Raw genomic sequence first — 24,831 nt, forward strand, 5'->3', positions numbered from 1 at the left:
GAAGTCCAGGAAGATTATATTCACTGCTACCCCTGCGTCTAACGATCTGGTGATCTGATCATAAAAGGCCACCAGGTTGGTCTGACAGGACCTTCCACTGATGAACCCATGTTGGTTGCCCCTAAGCATGCAGTCTCCTGCTGGCCCCTCCTGGATGTGTGGTTGACTGTGGTTTTGCTAACAGTCATACAATGGATTTGTATGGGATGGCTTGGGTAGGGATGATCCTACCTCAGGCACTGGGATGGACTAGATGACCTCTCAAGGTCCCTTCTCTATGACTTGTACCAAAAGTCCTTGAAGTGCTGGGTAAGCGAATAAAAATGCTGCTGTTTATATCTCAGAATATAGAAAAAATTCAGAACACTTAAAGAGGACCAATGGGGTGCCACTATTCATCAATTACAAAATGATTTGGATTGTTATAGGTAGGGTCCTACTGAATTCACAGAGGAAATGGGTGGTGCGGCAGATCCTCTAAGCTTGCAGGTTCCCCCATGCATTTCCCCTTCTCCCACCTCCCACTGCTGATTGAGGGGTCCCAATGACCTTGCTGCTTGGTACTGACCTGCCAGGAGGCAAAAACAGTGTCATATTTGAAAACCATGGTTTTCAGTTCCCTGCTGATCAAGAGGCAGGGCCTCTCTGCCAATCGGAGGGAGGGGGTGTTGGTGTATGGGGGAACCTGCAAAATTAAAGGAGCCACTGTGCAGCCAAATTCTGCCATTAATTCAGTAGGCCTTAATTATATGTTGGGTAAATTGAAATCAATCCCAGATTTAAAAAAAAGGCAAAAGCTGATACAGGATTTAGTTAATAAAGATTTAAGGCAGGGAATATTATTAATGCCAAACAACATGGTTTCATGGAAAAGAGATCTTATTCAAAACAAATTGTGACTTCATCCTTTGATGACAATATAAATTTAGTTAATAATGGTAACTGCACACATGTGTCAGGCTGAATCATAGAACAGAAGGACCGGAAGGACCTGTAAGATCATCAAGTCCAGTCCCCTGCCATGGGCAGGAGGTTATTGGGCTCAAACGAGCTCTACAAGGTGCTTGTCCAGCCTCCTCTTGAACACCTCCAGTGATGGCGACTGTACCACCTCTGCTGGGAACATGTTCCAGATTCTAGATACCCTTACACAAAATAAGCTTGTCCTTATGTCTAACCTAAATCTTTCCTCAAGGAGATTGTGCCCGTTGGTCCTCATCCTCCCAAGGGGTGCCTTTCTGAAGAGTTGCTCCCCTAGATCTTGGTGTTCACCCCCAACATACTTGTACGCAGCTATCAAATCACCACTCAGCCTTCTCTTATACAGACTGAACAGACGCACTTCCCAGAGTCTCTCCTCATAGGACCTATCCTCCAGGCCTCTAAACATATGGGTGGCCCTTCTCTGTACCCTTCTAAGCTTATCCACATCCTTCCTGAAGTGCAGTGCCCAGAACTGGGCACAGTACTCAAGCTGTGGCCTCACCAACACTGTATAGATGGGGAGGAGTACCTCTATGGATCTATTCGCAACGAATCGGCCGATGCACGTGAGTTCTGTTTGCCCTCCTGGCGACTTCATCGCATTGTAGGCTCATATTCATCTTCTGGTCAACTGCCACCCCCAAGTCCCTTTCAGCTGCAGTGTCAGCCAGTGGACCACCACCCATCATGTAGTTATAGTGAAGGTTCTTCCTGCCCACATGAAGGACCCAGCACTTGTCCCTCATCTGACTGCATTCAGCACATAGGACCAGTCTGTCAAGATCATCGTGGATCCTTATCCTCTCCTTAGATGTGCCCACACTACCCCACATCTTGGTGCCATCTACAAACTTAATTACTGCACTTACCACTCCCTTATCCAAGTCATTGATAAAGATGTTAAAGAGCACGGGCCCAAGCACTGATCCCTGGGGGATACCACAGGAGACAGCCCTCCAGGATGAGGCCATCCCATCAATTACAGCTCTCTGGGATCAGCCTCTGAGCCAGCTGTCAACCAACTTCACTGTAGACTGGTCTAGGCCAGTACCCTCCAGCTTAATTGAGAATATCTCATGGGAAACAGTATCAAAGGCCTTGCTGAAGTCTAGATAAATGATGTCAACCTCATGTCCCTTGTCAGATGGTTAGTTACCTGGTCATAAAAGGACACCAGGTTTTTTGGGCATGACCTACCCTTGACAAAGCTGTGCTGGCTGCTTCTTAATACCCCATTGTGGAAGAAGCTTACTGGAGGCAGGAGAGAGGTGGAAGGATGCTGCACCAGCAGCTGATAGCAGCGGAAGTGAAACCATGTCAAAGCAAAAGCCTGTGGCGGAGCTGGGAGGAGCCGGGAATGGCTACCGCATCTGTTTGGGTGTGCTTTGTAAAAGCATGTCGGGGGCGATTGGCCAGGTGGCAACCCAGCACTGGGATAAAAGGCCTGGAAGGAAGGAAGCCAGGGGGACTGGAAGTAGTGTCCCTGACCAGCCCAGAGAGGCCAAAGAGCCCAGAGTACCCTGAAGAGGAGGGAAAGTGGTGGGGCCCCAGAGAGGGAGCATGGAGAGCAAGCCGGGCCAGTGAGGGCCCAAGCAGTCGCTTATGAGGCTGACATTGACCGAGGCCAGCAACAGCAGAGACTGGGACACTGGTGGAGATGACGGAGACAGAATCTGGACGCAGATGGCAGGTACTAAACCTGGGGAGGAAACAGTACGACAAGGGGGTTTGAGGCCTGGGCAGAGTCAGGCACCGTGTGAACCAGGAAGCACAGAAGGACCGCGGCAGATGGTCGATGAAAGTACCACCTGTACCCCATGGCTGCAGCTCCTAAGAAACTGAGCATCGGTGAGGGCCAGAACACTAATCCCAACGGGCAACATCACAGTTGGTGTTAGGTGGGCCCCAAGAAGCAATAGCCGCGAGGACAACCAAGGCAGAGTACCAGGGGAGATGGGACCAGACACCATCCTCCTGCTAGAATACCATTTATCATCAAAGATGTGGCAGGAGAGACCCCTGGGAAGCTGACCCAAGGCTGCTCCCAGTAGCTTGGCCGATGCACAACTCTCGGGGGGAGAGGCATGGAAGGTTACACCCACCAGTTGCAAGTCTGTCAAGGGAAAGCGGGTATTTTCTTCTTCAAAGGTGAGGGGGTATAGTGTCAAGGCTGATGTCCCAAACAGTACAACAGAAAACTCTATGTCAAAGGGTGCTTGTAGACATGCTGTGAGGTTGCTTGGATGCGCTGTAATTACAGTGTGATGGAGCAAACTAGATTGAGTCTGCTGGAGAGTGGTAATTACCATGCCCCAGCCAGCCTCTGTGTCTCATGCATTAGCGTCCCCATGCTTCAAAATGTTGTCAGGGCTGCTTGAACTAAAGCGTCGGTAATGCTGATACACAAGACACTGGTGCTTCAGAGTGGCTCTCAGAGCTTAGTTGAACACGCTCAGCAAGGACCTTCCATGATCCTCCTCTGATATCCAAATCTTAGGCCAACACAATTGCCACCCAGGACTAAGAAAGTCTTTTCCCACATTCCAGACTGGCAGCAAGAGTTGTTGGCTTTTGTCTTTCTCAGAAAGGAAATTTGGTTAGGGATGTGGAGAGAGAATTGTAGGGCTGGTATCCATTTGCTGCAACTGCATAGAAGTAATCCAGTGAAGGTAACATAACTCTTGTGTAGTCCGATTGTGAAGGTTCAATTCAATTTCCATTTATTAAGGATTCTGGCTAAATGTCATGCTCCTGAAAATGACATAGCATGCATATGACCATAATATAAGTAAGTTTGAACAAAGTAACCGAACTAAAAATATTATACTAAAAATAGAGCCCAACAGAAAAATATTAATATAAGTAAGGTAGTAAATAAAGATACGAATCTATAATATTGTTGTACACAGATGCACAATTGAGACAATAAAATCAAATCTAATGTTAAAATGTATCAGTCATATCAGTAATAAAGGATATTTAATGCTAATCGCCTCAGCCTTATAAGCAAAAATTGCAAGACTGTTTACTAAATTTGGATCTGTTTGCCGTAAAAGCCAGATACATGTTTATTTGAAAAATGTTTCTATTTCTGCAAGAATGGTAATAAATAGTTTCTCTTTATGTCATTATATAAAGAACATTCTAAAACAAAGTGGATAGTATCTCCCAAAACTCCTGGACAGAGTGGACAACAACTTTTAGCCCTTGGAATGGAAAATCTACGTCCAGCCAGTACAGCTGTGGGCATGTTTGGTCCTGAGTCTAGTCAAAGAGGATCATCATTTATTATTGAGATCCAACTGTAAATACCCTTTTTTCCCCCCAATCTAATTTCCAAAGCATACATAAAGAGGCAATATGAGTAGCCCTAGGCACTGCAAAATCATTCTGCCTGATAATATCTCATATCCTCTGGAAAACCTGAACCTTTTCTATGGGGGAGAAAAATCTTTCATTATTTTTGAGATAGTATCCCATCCCAGAAAATGCAAAAGTATGGGAAAGAAAAGCTAACCACGGTGATTGGAGAGGTGGGGGATTATTAATATCTTCTATGTAGCATAATTTAAGCAGACAAGATGGTAAAAAGGGAAGGATTTTAAATCAAAATCCCGTCATTCTAATAATATTAGTTAAAATAGAATCCATTCCCATCTCTAATCTCAAAAAAGATGCAGGAGTTGAGACAGGAAGAGCCAGAAGAGCCCTAAGAAACTTGTTCTGAGGTATGTCTACATCATTACTAGCGGCCCATACTTCAGCGCCATATAAAATCTGAGAGGTAACTTTGGCTTTATATGCTGCTATAGGAGCTTTCACTGATCATCCTGCTGTGGTTTTATAAAATGGTTGTGAAAGTTTGTGTAGTACTTTGACTGTTCCACTGCTCTGCACTGTGGCAAGTGAGACTGTAAAAATCTGGTGCAGATATAGACATACTTTATTTAAACCACCTTGCATGTACAATGTGGGCAAAGATTCAGGAAATTTCTTGGTCTTCCTTGGGTAGATTTTGTGGAAAAGATTGAGAGTGACCTGCTTTTAAGGACTGCTTTGCCTTTATCTGTATATTTGGAAACTGCTGGGCAAATGCACGTCAATGGTTTGTGGTAAAGAACCTACCTGAGCTCTACATGTTGCAGATTGGAAAGATTGTAGCATGCTTTAATACCGGACATTATTCACAGAGGTGTCTGCACCAAGGAAAGTTTAGTTTCTAAACAGAAGATAGAAATTAAATAGAAGTCTGAGAGAGGAGAGTCCTTCCACATGTCCTCCCAGTTCAAGATTACTGTAAACCTACCTTCAACATATCTTTTTAAAGTGTGAAAAAGTAGCCTTATAATATGCCACTAAAATGTCAGTCATAGATTTTTCAAAATTAAAAGTATATTTAACAAGACACAGTGAGGTTCTGTTATCCAAATGAAAGGCTAGGATGGTCTTAAAAAGAAATTAGTCAACCTCACAGATGACTTAACTTGGGAAGCCATTATGATTGTAATGCTTCATCTGATAATATAAGACTGATGAAACTGGTTCTTAAGATGAGTCTGAAAGAAAACACAATTCTTAAAACAAAAATCTAGGAATCTGTGGGGTTTCAGAGTGCTTACACTACTCACTCTTGGGGTCTAAATTACATGTGTAATTTGATTAAAAAAGTGATTAAAAAATGAATTGTAAAATATCAAAATACTATACAATCAATTATTATATTTACTTTGTTACAAGAAAGTTGTAAAAAATATATAGACCTTTCCTTTACAGCATCAGCTATCACCCTGATACATCCCAGATTTGTGTTCAAAGACTTCAGAGTCTGAACAATGTAGAAAAAGAGGAGAGAGGAGAGTGGACATATTTTTTTCATTTAAAAAAATCCCCAATTTTTGGATTAAATAAGGTAACCCCAAATCCACATTTTTTGTGATTCAAATGAAACACCACTATATATATAAAAATTATTTATTTACTTATTACTGGTGTTTCATTTTAATAATTGAAAAATGTGGATTTGGGGTTACTTTTTTAATTTGAAAATTGCTTTTTTTAATCAGCGAAAACTAGGATCCTTAGAGATACATAATGTCTTCAAAAGGGATTCAGAAAACAGATCTGTGTAAAAAGTAACGCGTATCAATTAACAGCAAAGAGAAAACTAAACTAGTTTTGCTAGTTGGTCATCTGTTCAGAAATCAGAACTTTGTCTAGCTTACATTCTTGTTTAGTCTATAAAATAATCTCGTTTTTGATCTGTTTTAAAACATAATGTAAGTAGCTTTGAAAAGATCTAGCATAAACATGTTTTTGTTAATTGTAAGGTAATTTTGTGACAACAACAATATATAATATAATACGTGTAAAAACAAATATTCTGGAAAGAGCTGATTAGTCATATTTATAACCTTTTTATATATTTTCTCTTTTATCCAAGCAATTTACCTCTTGTGAAATCTGTGTTGCTTGTTCCTTCTGATGTGCCAGGTCTTTTATAAGCAGTGAGTTTTGCTTTTCTAGCTCCAGTAGCCTTCTTGCCAAGTGAACACTGTGCCAATAAAAAAAAAAAAAAGAAAGATCAAGTGGAATGTTTTCCAAAACAATCTCATATTTACGCCTTAGAAGCTGCCTGCTATATCTTTCATTCATGCCTAAATATAATTAAGTACAAATGTACACTAAAAACTATTTATTATGGTCAAAATTGTAATCAGAGTTCAATGTTACAGATTTTAATTGCAGTAAAGTTAATATTCCCACTGTAATGCAACTAAGACATTTCTTTATAAATTACCTCTATTATTTGCATAACATTATACTAGTGTTGTACGTAATTATAGTAGAATGCTTCAACTAACAAAGAATAAGTAGCTTTTATGTGACAATAGCCAATAGCTTCTTCCACCAATTACCTCTATGTGAATTGGAAAGGAAAGCCAAAAAGTGTAACACTCAATCATTTTCATAAAATAAAATGATTAAACTTGTTTTATATACCTCACAAGTGATTTAACATACTACTTGACTGGCACTTTAAAAGGAGATTTAAAAACATATCTCAGACCCAAATCCTGTAAAGGACTGAGCACATGAAGTCGAAATTAGATAAAATGTATGTGTTTAAATCCAAGTGTGCAATCATCATAACCTCTCAGGCTCCTGATGTCACTTGGAACTTAAGTTATAAAGTTCCTTAAACAACTAACATTGTTTCTGCATGTAGCTGGGGATGGCCCTGCTTTGAATAGGGGATTGAACTAGATGATCTCCTGAGGTCCCTTTCAACCTAATTTTCTATGATATGCTCAGAAATACTACTTTCTGAAGAAAGTAATAAGTACACTATCGCACACCTAGCAACAGCAATTTTCATTCAAAACATGGTGACAGCATTAATGGTGACCAAATGATATAACAGCTTAGTATCCATGGTACTCAGGATGTGGGTGAGTTGGGTTTTAAGACTGGGAAGGTTCATAAAAACATCTCCCATCAAATATCAACCCCTAACCTTTGCCACCGGAAGTCCCTCTCATTGCCCCTGGAAGTACTCCTTTCAGCAAAGGGTTTTGCTGTCTTGGAACCAGAAAAATCCCAAATTATATTCTAAAAACTGAACATAAACAACATTCATTAATTTGATTTCAAAAAATATTTTTCTCCTGATTTATGTGCGTTTGTGTAATGTACACAGGTGATTTCACAATAGCTTAAAATGAAGTATTATGCTTCTACAACGTGGGGGTGGGAGACATGGGGGTGGTATAGGTTTGGAGAGGGCTGTGGGTGTGTGGGTATGTGGGGTGTGGTGAAGGGTGTGGGGTGAGGAAGCACATGGGTACGTGTGGATATGGGGTTTCTAAGGGGCTGTGTGGGGGGAAGGTGGCTGAGGTGTGTGGGGGTAGGTTTGGGGGTCTGCGTATATGATAGTGCGAGGGGAGGTGTGGGTTTAGGTATATGGTGGGGTGTGCATGTGGGACTCGCCCTATGAACGTGACACTCTGTCCCTCCCTCCCTCACAGCATGCACGAGCGCGCGCGCGCGCGCGCACACACACACACACACACACACACACACACTCTCCCGCTCCTGGCCCTGGGTTAGCAGCACGGGCCCTGTCTGCCCACAGTCTCGCCATGCAGCCAGGAGACATGCAGTGCAGGAGCAGGCAGTGGTGAGCAGGGAAGCGGTGAAAACAGAGGTGGGAGGGAGTGGCAGTGAGTGAGTACGTGGAATGCAGTGACAGCTAGGAAGGAGCATGGGGCCTGCGTCAGTGTCCCAGGGCCAGCACTGGCGAGGCCCAGGGTGGGGCAGCAGGAGTGCAGGACCCAGGCCCTGGGCTGGCAGGGGTCTATGGGGCCAAGTCGTGCTGCACCAGCAGGGAGAAAGGGCTCCAGAGCCCCTGCCACATCGCCCTGGGCCCCACTGATGCTGGCCCCGCGCTCCTGCCCAACTGTTACTGCGTTCAGCATGTCTACTCGCTACCACTGTCACTCCCCTCCCCCCTGTGTGATGTTGGTTTCAGCACTTCCCTGCCCACCCGCCAGCTGCTCCTGCACCACATGGCTCTCAGCTGCATGGCTGGACTGTGGGACTCAGTGGGAATTGGCCCAGCCTGGCTCCAAAGACTGGGGCGAGCTCTGCGGCCCTCTCCCTTCCCCCCTTACTTGAATATGCCTCCAGTGCAGGGAGGTGGGAAGAGCTCCATAGGCCCTGGCCAGAAGGTTCTGCTAGGCAGAGGCTTCTAGGTGAGGGGAAGAGCTGGGGTGGGCAGGGCTGGGCCAGCCTTCTTGCTGGGTCCTGCCGGCTTCCTCTGGGTCCTACTACCCCCGGTTCCTGTCATCTTTGACAGGCAGCCAGGAGCAGATAAATATTAATTTTCAAAATTGTTTAGGGGCCCTACGGGCCAGACAGAATTTTGCCTGCCTCTGCATTATTCTCATCACAGGGCCACAGAGCCATACTTACTTTTACTTCCTTTCTGGCACAATGAATAATGAGGGGTTTTCTTTTTTCCCCCTCCCAAAGTAGCACAGTTTCAATAGAAAAGGTAGACGCTGTCTTTATACCAGGCAGTTGTTTAGGACACTCTTCTGGACATGCAACATGTGGATTTGAATCCCATTAGGCTGAACAGAGCTTATACACTGGGTGAATACTACAGCCATTAAGCTATTAATAACAAGGGACACCACAAGTCCCTGCTCCTCTTATAGCTATTTCTTAAAAGAAAAAAAAAATGACACCTGTTCTATTTTTGAAAGGGTTGAGTTGCATGCCTAAGCCCAGAAGAGGGTTTCAGGCTGTGAATACCAAATGTGACAGCGGGATACTGACAGCAGGGATGTAAATATTGTTTAAAAAATTATCTGTTTAACCTCCTCTAATTATATCAGTTAAACAGGTAACCAATAAAACACCTAGTCCCAGCTGGGGGTGTGGAGGCCTGGGCCAGCACCCGCCTGTCTGGAGGAGTTCAGGGAGCTGGGAACCGTGCACAGATTTGCTTGGACACAGCTCAAGAAACCAAGTGCCTAGAAGCTAGACATTATAACTTTGTGCGCAATTCATACGAGATAAGAATAAATGTTTTCACTCGATCTGAGCCTTCAAGAGGCCGAGAAGCGATCCAAAATCCTGACTTACTCTGTGACACTTGCACTTTTGATTTCACAATTTTACATTATAAAATACAGTAGTTTTCTGAATACTTTAAAATAAATTTCCATGTGTAATAAATCTAAATAGCTTAGCATGTTTGTTTTTGCAGCTTTTTAAGGTTTTCCATAATTAAGCATCAACAATAACCTATCTTTCTGAAATACACATTTTGTAGAAGTAATAATCCCCCAGATCCCTAGGTATATAGGCCATGTTATCATGTCCTGTTTTATAACATTACTTCTGTAGATTAGGTAATTTTATGAACACCAGTGAAACACTTAAGTTATAGTTTCATAGTTGGTAGGGTCAGAAGGGACCTGAGCAGATCATCAAGTCTGACCCCCTGCCGTGGCAGGAAAGGGTACTGGGTCAAATGACCCTGCCCAGGTGTTCATCTAGCCTTCTTTTAAAGGGTAGGAGCCAGCACCACTTCTCTTGGAAGTTGGTTCCAGATCCTAGCTGCCCTGACAGTGAAGTAGCACCTCCTAATGTCTAGCCTGAATCTACCCTCTTCTAGCTTGTGTCTGCTGTTTCTAGTCATTCCTGGAAGTGCTCGGGGGGAACAGGGACTCTCCCAATGCCTGCTGTTCCCCACTGATTATTTTATAAACTGCCATGAGATCCCCCCTCAGCCTTCTCTTGTGGAGGGTGAACAGGTTCAGGTTCCATAGCCTCTCCTCGTAGGGCCTGCCCTGCTGACTCCTAGTCATGTCGGTGGCCCTCCTCTGGAACCTCTCCATGCTGTCCACATACCTCCTGAAGTGCAGCGCCCAGAACTGGATGCAGTACTCCAGCTGTGGCCTGACCAGTGTCGCGTAGAGGGGGAGGATCACCTCCCTGGACCTGCTCAAGATGCATCTGTGGATGCACGACAAGGTATGGTTGGCCTTCCTGATTGCATCCCGACATTGTCAGCCCATGTTCATTGTGGCATCAATGATGACTCCTAGGTCCTTTTCTGCCTCGGCACTGATGAGAAGGGAGTTCCCCAGCCTGTAAGTATGCTGCTGGTTCTTCCTCCCCAGGTGCATTACCTTCCACTTGTCAGTGTTGAACCCTATCCTGTTCCCATTGGCCCACCCCTGTAAACTATCTAGATCTGATTGCAGCCTATTCCTTTCTTCTAACGTGCCCACTTCTCCCCACATATTGGTGTCATCTGCGAATTTGAACAGGGTGCTTTTCACCCCCTTGTCCAAGTCGCTGATGAAGATACTGAACAGTGCAGGCCCCAGAACCGAGCCCTGTGGAGCCCCACTGCCCACATCCTTCCAGGTCAAATAAGAGCCATCTACCACCACTCTCTGAGTGCGGCCCACCAGCCAGTTAGTGACCCATCTGCCTGTGTAGGCATCAACACCACAATCTCCTAGTTTTTTTTATGAGAATGGGGTGAGAGACCATGTCGAAGGCCTTCCTAAAGTTCAGAAAGACTATATCCACTGCTAAACCTGCATCTAAGGATTTGGTGACCTGGTCATAAAAGGTCACCATAAAAGGTTACTGTGTGTTGCAAGTTAGGTGCCTTCCAAGTGATAACTATATAATGAATATATTTTCATTCAGTTTAGCTTGAATAGAAAAACTATTGAGATCTTTTTCACCTTTGTTTCAGTCGCCTTTTCGCTGTTGTAGGAACATTAGCGCCATACCCATAGGAAAACAGAATTCTTTCTGCCTCATCTTCATTTTCCACTGCATGCAAATAAAAAGATGCAATCCATTATCTTTAAAATTCTTTAAAGAATACAGTTAAAGAAAATCAACCCCTAAGTAATTCCATTAGGACCACACACTTTCTCTATAGTAAAGAACTTTGGCTGATGTAAGCCCGTACAACTTCACTGACTTCAGTGGAGTATGTTTATATACACTAAACAATAATTTGAAGCTATAGACTCTTACGATGCTGTCAGGATCTTCACTTTTTATATTTGCAGTAAATGTACTACTTATGTAACATGAAAGGAAAACAGATGTGCTTGAGGACTCATGTCTTCTTTTTATAGCTTTGTTTTCTCTCTCTCTCAACTTCAGAAATAAACAATTGTGCCACACCAATTATAACAACATCAAATGGAAAAGGCATCAAGTTCATCTTTCTATAAATGCACAAGTATTCATAGCACTCTAACACTACCAAGTATTCTCTAAAATTTATTTTTGGAAGTCCGATTCATTTTCAAAACTTTCAAACAAGCATCATTGAGTTATTTTATATTACACAAGTATATAATAAGTATTTTCAGCATGTGACATGGGCCTTGGACCAGTCCTGTGTACCATGTGCTGTATGCACCAGTACCAGCCTGGAGCTCATGCACTGAGTCAGCTTGGGGCATGTGCTACATGAGGTGCCTGTGCCGGATCAGCCCTATGTTCTTCCTTCAGTGCATAGGGCAAGTCTGTGGGCCTGATCTGGACTGGCCCCAGAGCCAGCGCACAGGGCTGGACCAGTGGGACACTGCCTGTAGTGCACCCCTTGGATCATCCCCCTGTGCTGCATGAAGCTTGAGCATTAGGTTCAGCCCCGCACTGCACACAGCACATACCAGCCCTGGTCTGGGGTTCAGGTTGCATGTGGCGCATAGGGCCAGTGTGGGGTGCATGTTTCATGTGCACCCAGGCCACAGCAGCCCTGCAATCTGGTTCCAACGCACAGGGATGGTCTGTGGGCCCAATCTGGCCCCAAAACCAGTGTACAGGGCTAGCACAGGCATTGAATAAAACATGCACCCTGTGCTGGCGCTGTGTGCTGCATGCAGTGTGTGATGCTGGTGCCACTGTGTGTTGCATGTGGTGCATGGGGATGGCCCAAGACGCACAGGCCAGATCCTAGGGTTCCATGCTGGCCCATGGGGTGTATCTTTGATATCTGTGGTGAAGGGGTTTCAAACCTATCTGGGTCTGCAGAGGTGTCGGGCTAATCTACAGGCTAGACTGAGCCCACAGATTGGCCCCAAGTGCCTGATTCAGCACATGTGCTGGCTTCAATCCTGTGTGTCACACATAGTGTGCAAATCCTGGTGCCACATGCTACATGAGGCATGTGGGGCTAGTCCAGGGCACATAATGTATGTTGTACATGTGCTGAATCTGGCACCTATGATCAGTCCAATATGGATGTTACATTTTGTGTGCAGCCCACAGCAGCTACACATGCCACATGCAGCATGTGGGGCCAATCCATGACGCATAGGCCTCACCATGACCCAGATGATAGGGCTCAGCAAACTGGACTTGGCCCAGAGACTTATCTTTGACATCCTGGTATAGCCCATTAATTTAGATTCTTGCACATTAAAAATGCAAATTAAAATAACTTAATAAGCTATATTAATACATTATTTTTACCACACCATGAATGCTATCAAATAATAAACAACTAATTTTTATCTCTGACAATGAATATTTTTTACCTCGTTTATTTATTACAGTGTTATTATTTACAGTCATTGCTTAACATAATTACATAGTCTAAGAACAGATTGAATTTTATTAGTAGACATTAACAGTTATGAACCCAAAAAGTTGACAAAACCAGTAGGGAAAGACAGATCACTCAAACGAGGGACTAACATAGGAAGGATGGGGGTGAGGAGGGGAATGCAACTGGTTTACAGAAAATACAATGTGAGCCAACTCAGCCCAGGGGTAGGGGAAGTCGAGGGAGGGGGTTCATGACGCTGAAAGAGAAAGAGGATAGATACATGCAAACCCGTACAATGGTCCACAATGGTGGAAGAAGCAGGTTGAAGAAAGTTTATCAGTCCATATAGAGTCTCATCGCAGGGGTCCTCTTTGGATGGTGCAGAGTGGTCAGTCGATGATTCCTCTCAAAGTCCATCAGGTGCAGATGGGGGTTCAGGTGGTCCCCTCTGGGTCTGGTGGTGGTCAGTCTGGCAGGGTCATTGTACTGGTGGTGGCCCATGATGTGCTCCACGTAGATGTCACAGGACCAGTGGATCGTATCAGACACTATGAGACAGAGCATCGGCGTGGCGTAGTGGTGGGAGATTCGGCAGACAAGCAGGACACTCTTATTGCTGAGGTCCCATGCTCTGAGTGTTCCCACGATGAGCACATCGACTATCACGTTGTAGCCGTGGCCCCTCAGGATGTCGGCCACCAAGGCGTACTTCTCCCGCTTGCGAGCCTGGGCATTGGTTTGGAGCCAGTTCTTGAGGGGGATGGTCATGTCCATGATCACGATCTTCTTGGCCTCTTCGTTCATGATGATGATGTTGAGGTGCATCTGGCTCTCGCAGCCTGGGATAGTACAGTTTATGGAGATCTCCCCCACTGCAGCCGGGATGGCCCTCTCCAGGTGGTCTTGGACAGTGTTGTGGCAGAGCTGCCAGGCTCTGGTGTGCGGCCTGCAGCTGCACAGCATGTGGTGGAGGGTGTCTGCCAGGTAGCTGCACTGTCAGCACCTCTTGTCCCGGTGGCTGAAGTGGATGGCCCCATTCAGAGCCAGGCAGTTGAGGCGGGCATGGTGGAGGAAGCGCCAGTCCACAAAGCGCATGAAACTCCTGCTGGGCATGAAGTGGTTGCTGGAGTCTCACTTGAAGGTGATATCGAACACCTTGCCCTGGTCGGGTTTGGCCCTCGGGTTGCTGGCATACTTGTTGTGGACAGCGTCCTTCAGAAACCGCTCCAGGAAGGACCTCATGCAGGGCATCACAGTGACACAGTCGGTGTGTGAGGCTGGTTGCACGGAGACTCCCAGCTCCCAGTGCTCCTCAGTCCAGGTCCAGCTGACGCGCTTCCCAAAGCAGTGCATGGCGTTGCGGGCTCGGCTACACAGCAAGGCAAAGTCCCTGCCGTCTCTGTCAAACTTGTCCTCCAGTGAGCCACTGAGGAAAGTGGCCAAGTCACATCCGATCGGTTGCCTCACGATCCTCTTGTGAGTGGTTTCCTCAAAGGTGCTGGCAATACTTACTGTCGGGTCCTGGCAGGTCAGGTGGCGGAAGCCGTGGGTGACCACTGCGATGTTGTAGAGGTCTCTCATGAGGGGGACATTGGTGCCTTGCTGCCATTAGGGGACATGCAGGATCTCACTGCTGGCCCTCAGTGGCAGGTGCAGCCACTTGTTCAGCAGCTGCCGGATCTCTTAATATTAATATAACTTATTAATATCACTTAATAGGCTATATGAATAAATTATTTTTACCATGCCATGAATGCTATCAAATAACAAACAACTAATTTTTATCTCTGACAATGATTATTTCTTACTTCTATTACTAATTACAGTGTTATTATTTACAGTGATATGCTTAACATAATTACATATTCTAAGAAATACATGCACAGAACAAACAGGGCAAAAATATTTCTTGGTAAGAGCATCTCAAATCTGAATGCAGGGGGGAAAAGTACATCTAATTTATTAACTGATATTACTAACTACATCATGCCTTCACTGGAGGTGATGGTAGCAGTGATGTGGTAAACCATTTCCAGGCATCTACAATGTTCTGCAGGAAAATGAAGAAAAACCCCTTGCAGTTTATTTTCTCTGAGCTTCAGTAGGCAGGACACTGACTGGTGAAGTGGGGCCACAAATGGCCTTGATGCAGTCTGGAAAATCAAGGGGGTCACAATCTAGTGATGACTTCCTGTGGGTTTGTAAGTCACAGGAATCACAGTGCCAGTTCACTCTAGATGGCATGGTACACCTTTTTCACAATTGTGTTCACAAAGTGGTTGGCCATGGACTGCAGGCTGTTGGGGCTGGCTGACATCCAAACAGCAGTTGTCAGGGGTACCCTTATGCTGGCAGCCTGCCACTCAAATGAAGGGGCCAACTTGCTCCAGCTCTCTGTGAACATGCCACAGTTCATTTTAAAGTTCTGCTACCAGGGCTAATCATCACATGTCCCCAGGACTATACATTCCCACCAACTGCTGCTCAGTTCCTGGCACACCTGTAAGCACTGGCTTGCAGATGGTCCCAAAGAAAGTCATCTTCCAGTGTCATCATCCTTACGCATCTTGCTGTTGGCAATGGCTGAGCAGCAGGGACTCTGATTTTCTCTTATAACAAAACATCGCCAATTTTTGGATTAAAAAAAGTAACCCAAAATCTACATCTTTCCGTGATCAAAATGAAATGCCACTATATATATATATATATAAGTGGTATTTCATTTTAATCATGAAAAAATGTGGATATTGGTTTACTTTTTTAATCCAGAAATTGGGGATGTTTTGTTATCAGAGAAAACCAAGATCCCTACTGAGCAGGTAGCACGTGACAGCACCTCTTCTCTTAATGACCAGTCCAGATGCAGCAGCGAGCATCCAGAAACTGGGGGCAGATAGCCAACATGCTCTTTCCTCTATGCTCAGCAGTCTTCAGGAGCCTCCAGGGACTCTAGTCCAAAAGGTATGCTGGGGTCTCTGTTCTTTAGCTTCACTTTGGTTCAGAGCACTGCCACAGCATGGATGTGAGGCCATTCTGAAGTACTTCAGCTGGGAAGGGTCTGTACCGCTGCATGATGTTGAAGTGCTTCAATTCTCCAGTGCTTCATAATGTCATGGAATTTGAACGGTTTCAAAAGACCACATGTCCATACCGTCTGATGGGTCAGGATTTATTCTAAATCACATTCACATTGCCTTGAAAAGCAGTTTGGAGGATTTTTACAGCACATGAGAAATTAAATCAAATATATGCCTTTAAATCTTAAAAAACGTTATACAATTTTTCCTCAAATGTTTAACTATTTAACTTATATAAATTCCAAGCCTTCATTTGAAATATGTGCACAAAATGTGCCTTTTTCCCCCTCATGTTTTTGGCATTTCCAAAAAATTCACATTTGAACTGAGATCAGGCATGGAAGATTTAAAGCATGCAGGGATCTGTTCAAAGAAGTTAAAAGCAACTGGAGGGGCTAGAGCCACAATGGAAACTGGAATGCAACCTTAATCATAGCTTCTGCTACCATAGAAGCTATAATAGGAGAAAACACCAATAAATTATTTCAAAAGAATGCAGTCTTCTTTTCAGAATCATTATGTGAACTTTTAAAAAAAAAAGAATTAAGAAAAAACCTGCTGGATAGTACATAAAAATAGGTAAGGTAAAAAATAGTTTTGTATTAGAGTTCTTTCCTTTTTTCCTTTAAGCTGAACATGTTAAATGACTATCATTTAAATCTGTTTGAAAGCTTCCACATTTTGTATTGCAACATATTGTTTAGGGGTATAATTAAACTCTAAAATATTTATTGCGATATTAATACTTTCAACTCCAGAAGCAAATCTTTAACCGATATCACTAGATGAATCAGAAAGTCTGCTTAAGGAAGCATGACACCATTCTAGAACTTGGAGTCTCTCCTTGGGAAAATTCTAAGTCCAAAACATTCTCACTGTCTGATATTGGCACAAGAATACCCCTGAGGCAGAACATCATGTGCATTTTCTAACAGCATGTGCTTACATTTTTCTCAGTAACTTATATAAAACATGCATTCTTAAATATTAGACTGAGTCAAAATTACTGACAGACACGCCACCCTCGAGGTAAATATATTTTAAGTCCACACTCCTTAGTTGCTGAAAATGTTCAGTCCAACTGAATGCATATTTTAACTTTAAACTCTGATAAAATCTTCCATGCCAAAAATTGTTTAAGTATAACTTTGGAAAACTCTTCTACAGATCTCCATAAGGACACAGAATTGCATCCTATAACTAAACATAGCAAGTTATAGGATCCAGGTCTTCAACAACATTTGCACACAAAATTAGAAGGGACATTTAAACCAGTTAGGAAGTAAACTAAGGTGGTATAAATCTTTGGCAAAAAAATGTTGCTGCAAGAATTTCATTACTTGAGAAGGCAGACTCTGGCTGTTCTTGCCAATTTGGATCAAAATCTTGCTAGAACAGCTCACAAGATTTCTATGCTGTCAAGCATTAACATAAGTCATGCTTTAATCTTGAACCCAATCTGTATCTAAAAACTTTCCCTGACACACATCCAGTTAATACTAATAATCTGTTGAATTAAAACCAAAATTATTACTATTTATTCATTACAGTATGGAACCCAGAGGCGTCAGTCAGTGAACAGGGGTCTGTTTAGTGTTTGGTACTGTACATGCATTTAATAAAAAAAATAGTCTATTTCTCAAAGAACTAATCTGGGAGTCCCTTAAAAACAACAGGAAGGTAGAATAAACAAATGAGAAGAAAACAGGACAGGGTTGGATAATTGTTTGCTATAGTATGTAATAGTATAAATTTAAATGTATAATAATTAGCAAAAGTTTTTTAGCAGTGGCCCAATGTGCAACAAGTATTAAAATTAAGTATTTTCAATAAACACTGCAGAATTCATACTTAATGTATTTATTGAATCTTGAACTTCTGCCTAAAACACCTCCACTATATGTTACAAATTCTCTCAGAAACTTGCATCTTATGAGAACCTCAGTATCATAAGAAATTACGGTGTCATTTGGGGAAGAACTTACTTTCTGCCGTTTGCAATATTATCTCATCTAGTTCTTTTTCTAGTTTTTCATATGTATCAAGTTTTGCCTGACGCTCTGAATTCTGTGCCTGAAGTTCAATAACACGCGTTTCACTAGAAGCTTGAAGGCTATAGAATTCCTTAGTCAAAACCTGTGAAAGAATAGCAGAACAAGTCAAAAGAGCAGGCATTCAGTATTACATGCTATTTATGAAAGAGTTGAAAGCACAAGAGGTTCAGCATGCTAACAGAGGAGGATGAAATATTCTGTATTATTTTTTAAGTACAAATGTAATTTTAATCCATCATGGAAGAAACAACAAATATACAATTCAGCCACTGCAGTGGCCATTCTCCAAGCTATAGCGTCCTCTACAAAATTATTCTCTCAGGTCATTTGGCAGTTTACTAAATCCCTAATAATTTAATTTCTACTTCAAAAAGCAGCCAATAACCTCATTGAAGGACAGTCATGAAAAAATAGGGGCTAAGAAAAATAGGTAATACGTTCCGCATAACTAAAATCAAAGTATTTTTTTTTGCAGTTTATCTAATCACATACTTAAACTAAGACAGAGAACAAAAAAATAATACATTTCAAGACCAGTGAAAAAAGTACCATAATATGCTAACTATTTAAGTAAAACAGGCATGCACACAACAACTATAACAGTCTATATTCAAATGTGATAAGCGTAGGACCCTGGCAGATATTACATTTCTTGCATGATTAAATGTGGAACACCTTCATGGCTGGTTTTTATCACACCAAATTAGACATGTGGCATATGCCCCAGACCTGGAACTTCCCCTTGCCTGACCCCCACTGGGCAGCTGATTATTAGGATCAGACAGTAAGAAGGCTCAGGGTTCAGGACACAATCAAACTTCCATGTTTCCTGGAATTTGGCATACCTCCAAATCCCAGGGAAATCACCAGTCACCTCCTGCCTGACCCTATGATCAGCCAGGGGGAAGCCCCTAGGGTCCAGGATATATTCACCCTCTGCCTTAACCCCCAGGACACAATCATTCCCTACCAGATCCATGGCAATGGGACAAGTTTAGAAAAACAAAATTTCACATGTTACAGCAACTTCTTTGAAGTTCCAACATGTCAATACAATGCAAATATGTGTAGGGTTTGGGGAGTTTTTTAAGTCCATCAGTACTAGCAAACATCTAGTACCCAGCACCAGTCAGACATACCAAAAGCCCAACACAGACAAAATCTGTCTCTCACCCTTTGCCTCCTCAATCTACATTTTCACTAACTACCTGTCTTGTATGCATACCAGACCAGCCTCTGGCTTCTTTACTTTTCATTCCATCCAGGAAGAGCACACACCAACTGCTGAAACTTCCTTAGCCTGACGAAGGGTTTTTGAACCCGAAAGTTTGCTTAATAATTGTTTTCCAACTATTTAAGTTGGTCTAATAAAAGATATCAGATGCACGCAAAGAACCTTGTCTGCCTATACAATTTTATGTAATACATTTAAACTCTTATCTTCAGGTCCCTTACCAGTTAAAATTTAAAATTTGTGTACAAGGAGAAAAACTGGTTCTAAATCACTGGTATAACTGGGATTAGCTGCTACAAATTCTAACAGTAAATATACTGAGACTTCTCTGATTTCTTTAGATACTAAGCTTGAAGTACAGAGTTCCAACCTAAGTTACCTCATTAGAGGTACGATGTTAGTTCTGAAATATTTATGTCTCCACAATTTGTGATATACACAGTTGTACTAAAGTACTTTATTCACTTTTTCTTTCAGGAATAAATAGTCTATACTAGCAAAAGGATATTATCATTGGAACAGACACTTAAGTTATTCTTAAATTATTAACATGCTAGTGTACAAGAGAAAAATATTGGTTCTTTCCTATATTCATACTCTCACTGGTTATAAATAAGAAAATATTCTGCCTTTCATTTTACATTTTGAATTATTCTTATAATATTAATATTTTTTGAAAAAATGAATTACACACAAAAGTCAGCCATGTTCTAATGTAAAAATATATAACAACCTGCCATAGAGCAAATTCAGTAACCAAAAGGCAATTTTTGGTATACCATAACATACATGTATACTTTCTATACCATGGATATTTGCCGTATATTCTGTAGCATTAAAATATTTGGTTACTATTGTAGAACAGTATTATTTAATTTCACTTCAAAAAAACTCTTGTGCTGAGTTCATACTGAAAAATATTTATATAAAACTATAATTTTGCATGGCACATTCCATTACATTATAGAAATTGCATAGAAAAGGTAAATTGAAAGATATGTGTATATGAACATTTTTGTATTGGAAGTATATTTTACCACATCATGTAGTATAAACATGTTTTATTTCTAGGAATTTGGAATTATTATTAGTTGTACTACATAAGTGCTAGGAACTATTGCATTAGTCAGAAATGGCCATGCTCTAGTTTTCGATATATATGAAGAATTTTATAATAAAGTTATTTTAGAATGGTTTTAGAATTTTAACTGTATCAGCACTATTTTTCATATTATCACTTTCTACAGGAGAGAAGAACTGGTCACCTTTAACTTCAATCTGATATTCTACTTCTACAGGGTCTGGCACCAATCTCACTTCCCTATGTATTCTGTTACATTCAATTTTATTTGATGATCTAATGCATACAGGTAGTGTAAAAGTGTCCTTTTATAGCATACCTCTAGTTTTCTCTGATATTTCTCACACTCTAATTGACACTGAGAGAGATTCTTGGCTGTTTCTTCATGCAGGAGATGAACACGTTCACTCTCAAAGGCCTTTAACTTATTTTGATGGAGAAGTTCAGCTACCTTAGTTTCTGTGCTGAGTTGCAACTGTCTGTACCTGGGAGGTGGGGAAAAACAAAACAAAAAGAAAAACAAACTTAAAATGGTTATGATCCAAAAAAGAAAAAGATCAAAAGATATAGAACAGGGGTCAGCAACCTGTGGCCCATAGGCCAAATCCAGCCCACAAATAGCCTGCTACTCTGCAGCATATGATTATACCTTTGCTAGAGGGGCTGGGAATCTGACAACTGACCCCTGAAGGGCTGGGGGAAAGGGAAGGAGTGAGGGGAGGAGACTTCTGGCCTGCACTGACGACTGGCCTGTGACCTGTGCTGGCGAAGGGTGCTGACCCTTGATCTAGAAGAAGCATATTAGATTATTTCATTACATAGTATACAGCGGAAAAAATGTAAATTGTGGCAAGTTTAATAAATATTGATAAAGTTAAACAACATGCTACTAATATTTGGAAATAATAGCTGGCTAGTTAAAAACAACAGTATTAAACTTAGCGTGCCATGAAGATGATGAACTGTATTAAGTGGAAAGCACAGGCTGCAGCTGTATTGAATATATGGGTACTATAGAAACAAATAGCAAGCAGAGAAAATGTAGTAACTGATTCTTCAGGCATGCACATGCATGCTCCTCACAGGCATTGCACTGTAAACTGAAAAGCAGCATTTATTAGGCTGCACTGTGCGTGTTCTCCTGCCCTCAATTCAAAGACATAACAGACAAGTCAACCACAACTATCCTTCAGTTCTCCACTAATTCAGAACAACGGGGAAGAAGACTGAAAACGGGAGAATGGGAGTTGTGTTGCAAGAGATTATTTCAAAGAACCAGTTATAAACCTAAATAACTGTTCTTCCTTTGAATATATACAAACATGGATCCAAATCGAAGAGACTGATATGAAATGCCTTTTCTGGAAGATGGGACTGAGTAGTTTTGCCCACTGTTAACTAAACAGTTTGTACTACATTCCTTTAAACTTTGGCATTTGAGTTGGTAGACACAGTAAGGGCAAAGTGTAACAAAAGGGAAGACTGATTCAAGTAGCTTCCTTACAGATTTCAGATACTGAAATATTTAAGGGCCCTGGCAGATGTTATTTTCATAGTATGAGGGGTACTGAGCAATTTTGTCACATGTTGGAAACACTGAGCAATGTGCATGATTTCACATTCACTTGGGACATAGTCTGCAGGGGAAAAATACAGTGTGTGAGCTTGTGCTGCTAGTGCTTGCTAGCTAGGGGAGCTGGAGAGTTGTTGCTGGGGTGGACCTCACAGCAAAACCCATTCCAGGTATCCCTGGAAAAGTCTGAGTCCCAGTGCATCTGCACCTCCCATGGTTTGACCATCCCAGTGCACCTTGGGATACTGGAGGATCAAGCCAAGCCCTATCACTCTGTGTAATAAATCATATTCAAAAGTATGTGCAACACAAACAAGCCAAAGAGATGTTCAACAGCTGAGTAACATCTTTGAGACTATTTCACCATATCTGAGGCTAGTTCAACATTTTTATCACATAATAAATTGCTTGAATATATGGCATTTTAATTTATTGTGTAACAAATGTAACATTTGCCAGGGGCCTGCCCTCTAGCGAAAAAAAGTTTTGACATTTGGCAAAGAGGTATTCCAGCTGTGTGGCAGCATAATGGAATACAATGATATAGCCATTAAAATGTCCTCTGGAAAAAAACACCTTGTCCCTTAGAAGTGCTAGTATGTCAACAAAAAGAGAAGGAGACTTTCTGTAAGAGTTTCTTCAATCAAGAAAATAGAATAAGACTCTTGAAATACAAAAAAGTAAAGTTTTTGTCTAGAGAAGAATGGGATTTTGCAAATAAAACAGGAAGATTAATAAATTGATGCAAATGGAAAAGTGACACAGCCATGGCAATTAATATGAGGCTGCAGTTGTAAATGACTTCTGGGCGTGTCTACACAAGACACTAAATGTGCAGTAGACTAATTCAATTGCGCCTTAGTGTGGCATGCAAAAACCATGCAGCAGTGCTGCTTATGGTGCATTTACTACCTGTTATTACAAGTATTAAACTTAATGCACCATAATTACGATGCATTAATGAATATGTGTAGATGTGCCTTCTACACACGTTCACATAAGGAATCACATAAAGAAATTCAGCCATGATGGGGTTGCAGTTTGAACATACTTCTGATGAACAGAAAAAAGTATCTTAAAAGTAAGGTGGTATAGAAAATATCCTGAAAAAGGCTCAGCACCACTTTGTGTGGTTTGTTAAGAAAAGATTCAGATACCTGAGGGGTGCTCCTGGTTATAAGTAAATAGGTAGTAAACCCTTTAAAAATCAGGCAGGGAGAGAAAAATGAACATAACTGCATGGAGAAAAGACAGACAATGACATATCGAAATCACTGCCAGGTGGATCTTAATGAGACCAAACAAAATAAGGATTGCATCTGCAGAATATAATAGATGTTTTTCAGTGGTGGTAGTGTTGCTGGGCTACCTAAATTGAAGATTTTCTAAAATTAGACCAGTGATTCTCAACCAGGGTGCTGTGGCCTAAGATTTTGAAAAAAAGTTGAGATTTTTTCAGGGGTGTTGCAGGTTTACAAACACAATTCACAACATGAGCCCAGAAATTTCAAAAAGAAATCCATAGTTGTGGTGTGAGTTCTTGAAAACAGAAAAAACCGCTCCATTATTTTTCTGTAATTCTGTAGTAGAAATTAAAAGCTGGCATTTTCTGAGGGGTGCCTTGAAACTAAAAAGGTTGAGAATCAATGAAATAATTGACTAAGTTATCAATTTAGTGTAGGATTTCTTCAGCTTTTAATGAACCGTTGCCTTCACCCTGAAATCACCTCTCACCAGTCAATATGGTATGTAAAACAGATGTATGATTTATTACATAAGATAGATCATACAAGGAAAAGTAAGTGTTATATTTGGAGACAGGAATTATTCAAGCAATAAAACTGGAGAAAAAAAAATCTCACCCTGGTTTTCTAAGTACAATCAGATTCTGAGCAAGTTTTTCAATTGTTTTCTCAATCAGCAGTCCTGCCAGCTCTTAAAAGATCATGCCAGTTCTTCTCAGCTGGTATACAATAAATTCATCCTAAGGGCAAGGGGTTTCTAGACACCTCCTGCTCAAAAGGGATCTTTAACTTATTGCTACTTCCCCACCTGTATTTTTCCAATCAATTCTTGGGAGCTTGTCTATTTTGCATTAGATTTCTCTCAAGGACAGGGAGGAGTCCAGCAGCAGCTGCTGCTCCCACTGCCTTCCTCAGATCAAGGTGACTTGTGACATTTGTGACTTGCGGGGGGCAAGTGCCCTCCCCCCCAGTACGCCACTAAATCACAGAATCATAGAAAATTAGAGTTGGAAGGGACCTCAGGATGTCATCTAGTTCAACCTCCTGCTCAAAGCAGGACCAGCCCCAACTACATACTCTTAAAAACCTCTGAGAATGGAGATTCCACAACCTTGCTGAATAACCAGTTCCAGTGTTTTACTATCCTCCTAGGGCATGTCCAGACAAGCCCGCGTGTACCTCTTGCCACGTCTCAAAGCAATTTGAGATGTGGGAAGAGGCACAGTGGAAACAAAAAAACATTCCTCATGCTGCATATTTGTAGTGCGGGCTCAAAATTTGATACCTGGATATCCAGGTATAAAAAAACATGCAGTACAAAGGTGGAGCGGGGCATGGACCAAGACCTATGGCTGACCCTTGCTCTGGTGCTGCAGCACATGCAGGCCAAGGAGCAGTGTAAGCTGCAGTGACATGGACCCGGGCTCGGTCCCCAGGTAAATAGGGACTGGGGGTGGGAGGGACTGAAGCTGGGACTGTGTGGGTGC

At 42.1% G+C, this 24,831-nt stretch overlaps 1 protein-coding gene across 1 annotated transcript in view; it reads right to left on the reverse strand.

The window, feature by feature from the left end:
- PIBF1 (progesterone immunomodulatory binding factor 1) overlaps nt 1-24,831 on the reverse strand; it is a 182,403-nt gene that overhangs the window by 59,043 nt on the left and 98,529 nt on the right. The window contains exons 11-14 of the mRNA XM_019529805.1: nt 20,847-21,012; nt 18,144-18,294; nt 11,256-11,346; nt 6,433-6,535 (exon numbers count right to left, since the gene is read on the reverse strand). Of these exons, the coding sequence (XP_019385350.1) occupies nt 6,433-6,535; nt 11,256-11,346; nt 18,144-18,294; nt 20,847-21,012 (511 nt within the window). The remainder of the gene's footprint in view (nt 1-6,432; nt 6,536-11,255; nt 11,347-18,143; nt 18,295-20,846; nt 21,013-24,831) is intronic.

This window comes from Crocodylus porosus, unplaced genomic scaffold, assembly GCF_001723895.1.
Source record: "Crocodylus porosus isolate Cpor-Errol unplaced genomic scaffold, CroPor_comp1, whole genome shotgun sequence".
Taxonomy (NCBI): Eukaryota; Metazoa; Chordata; order Crocodylia; family Crocodylidae; genus Crocodylus; species Crocodylus porosus.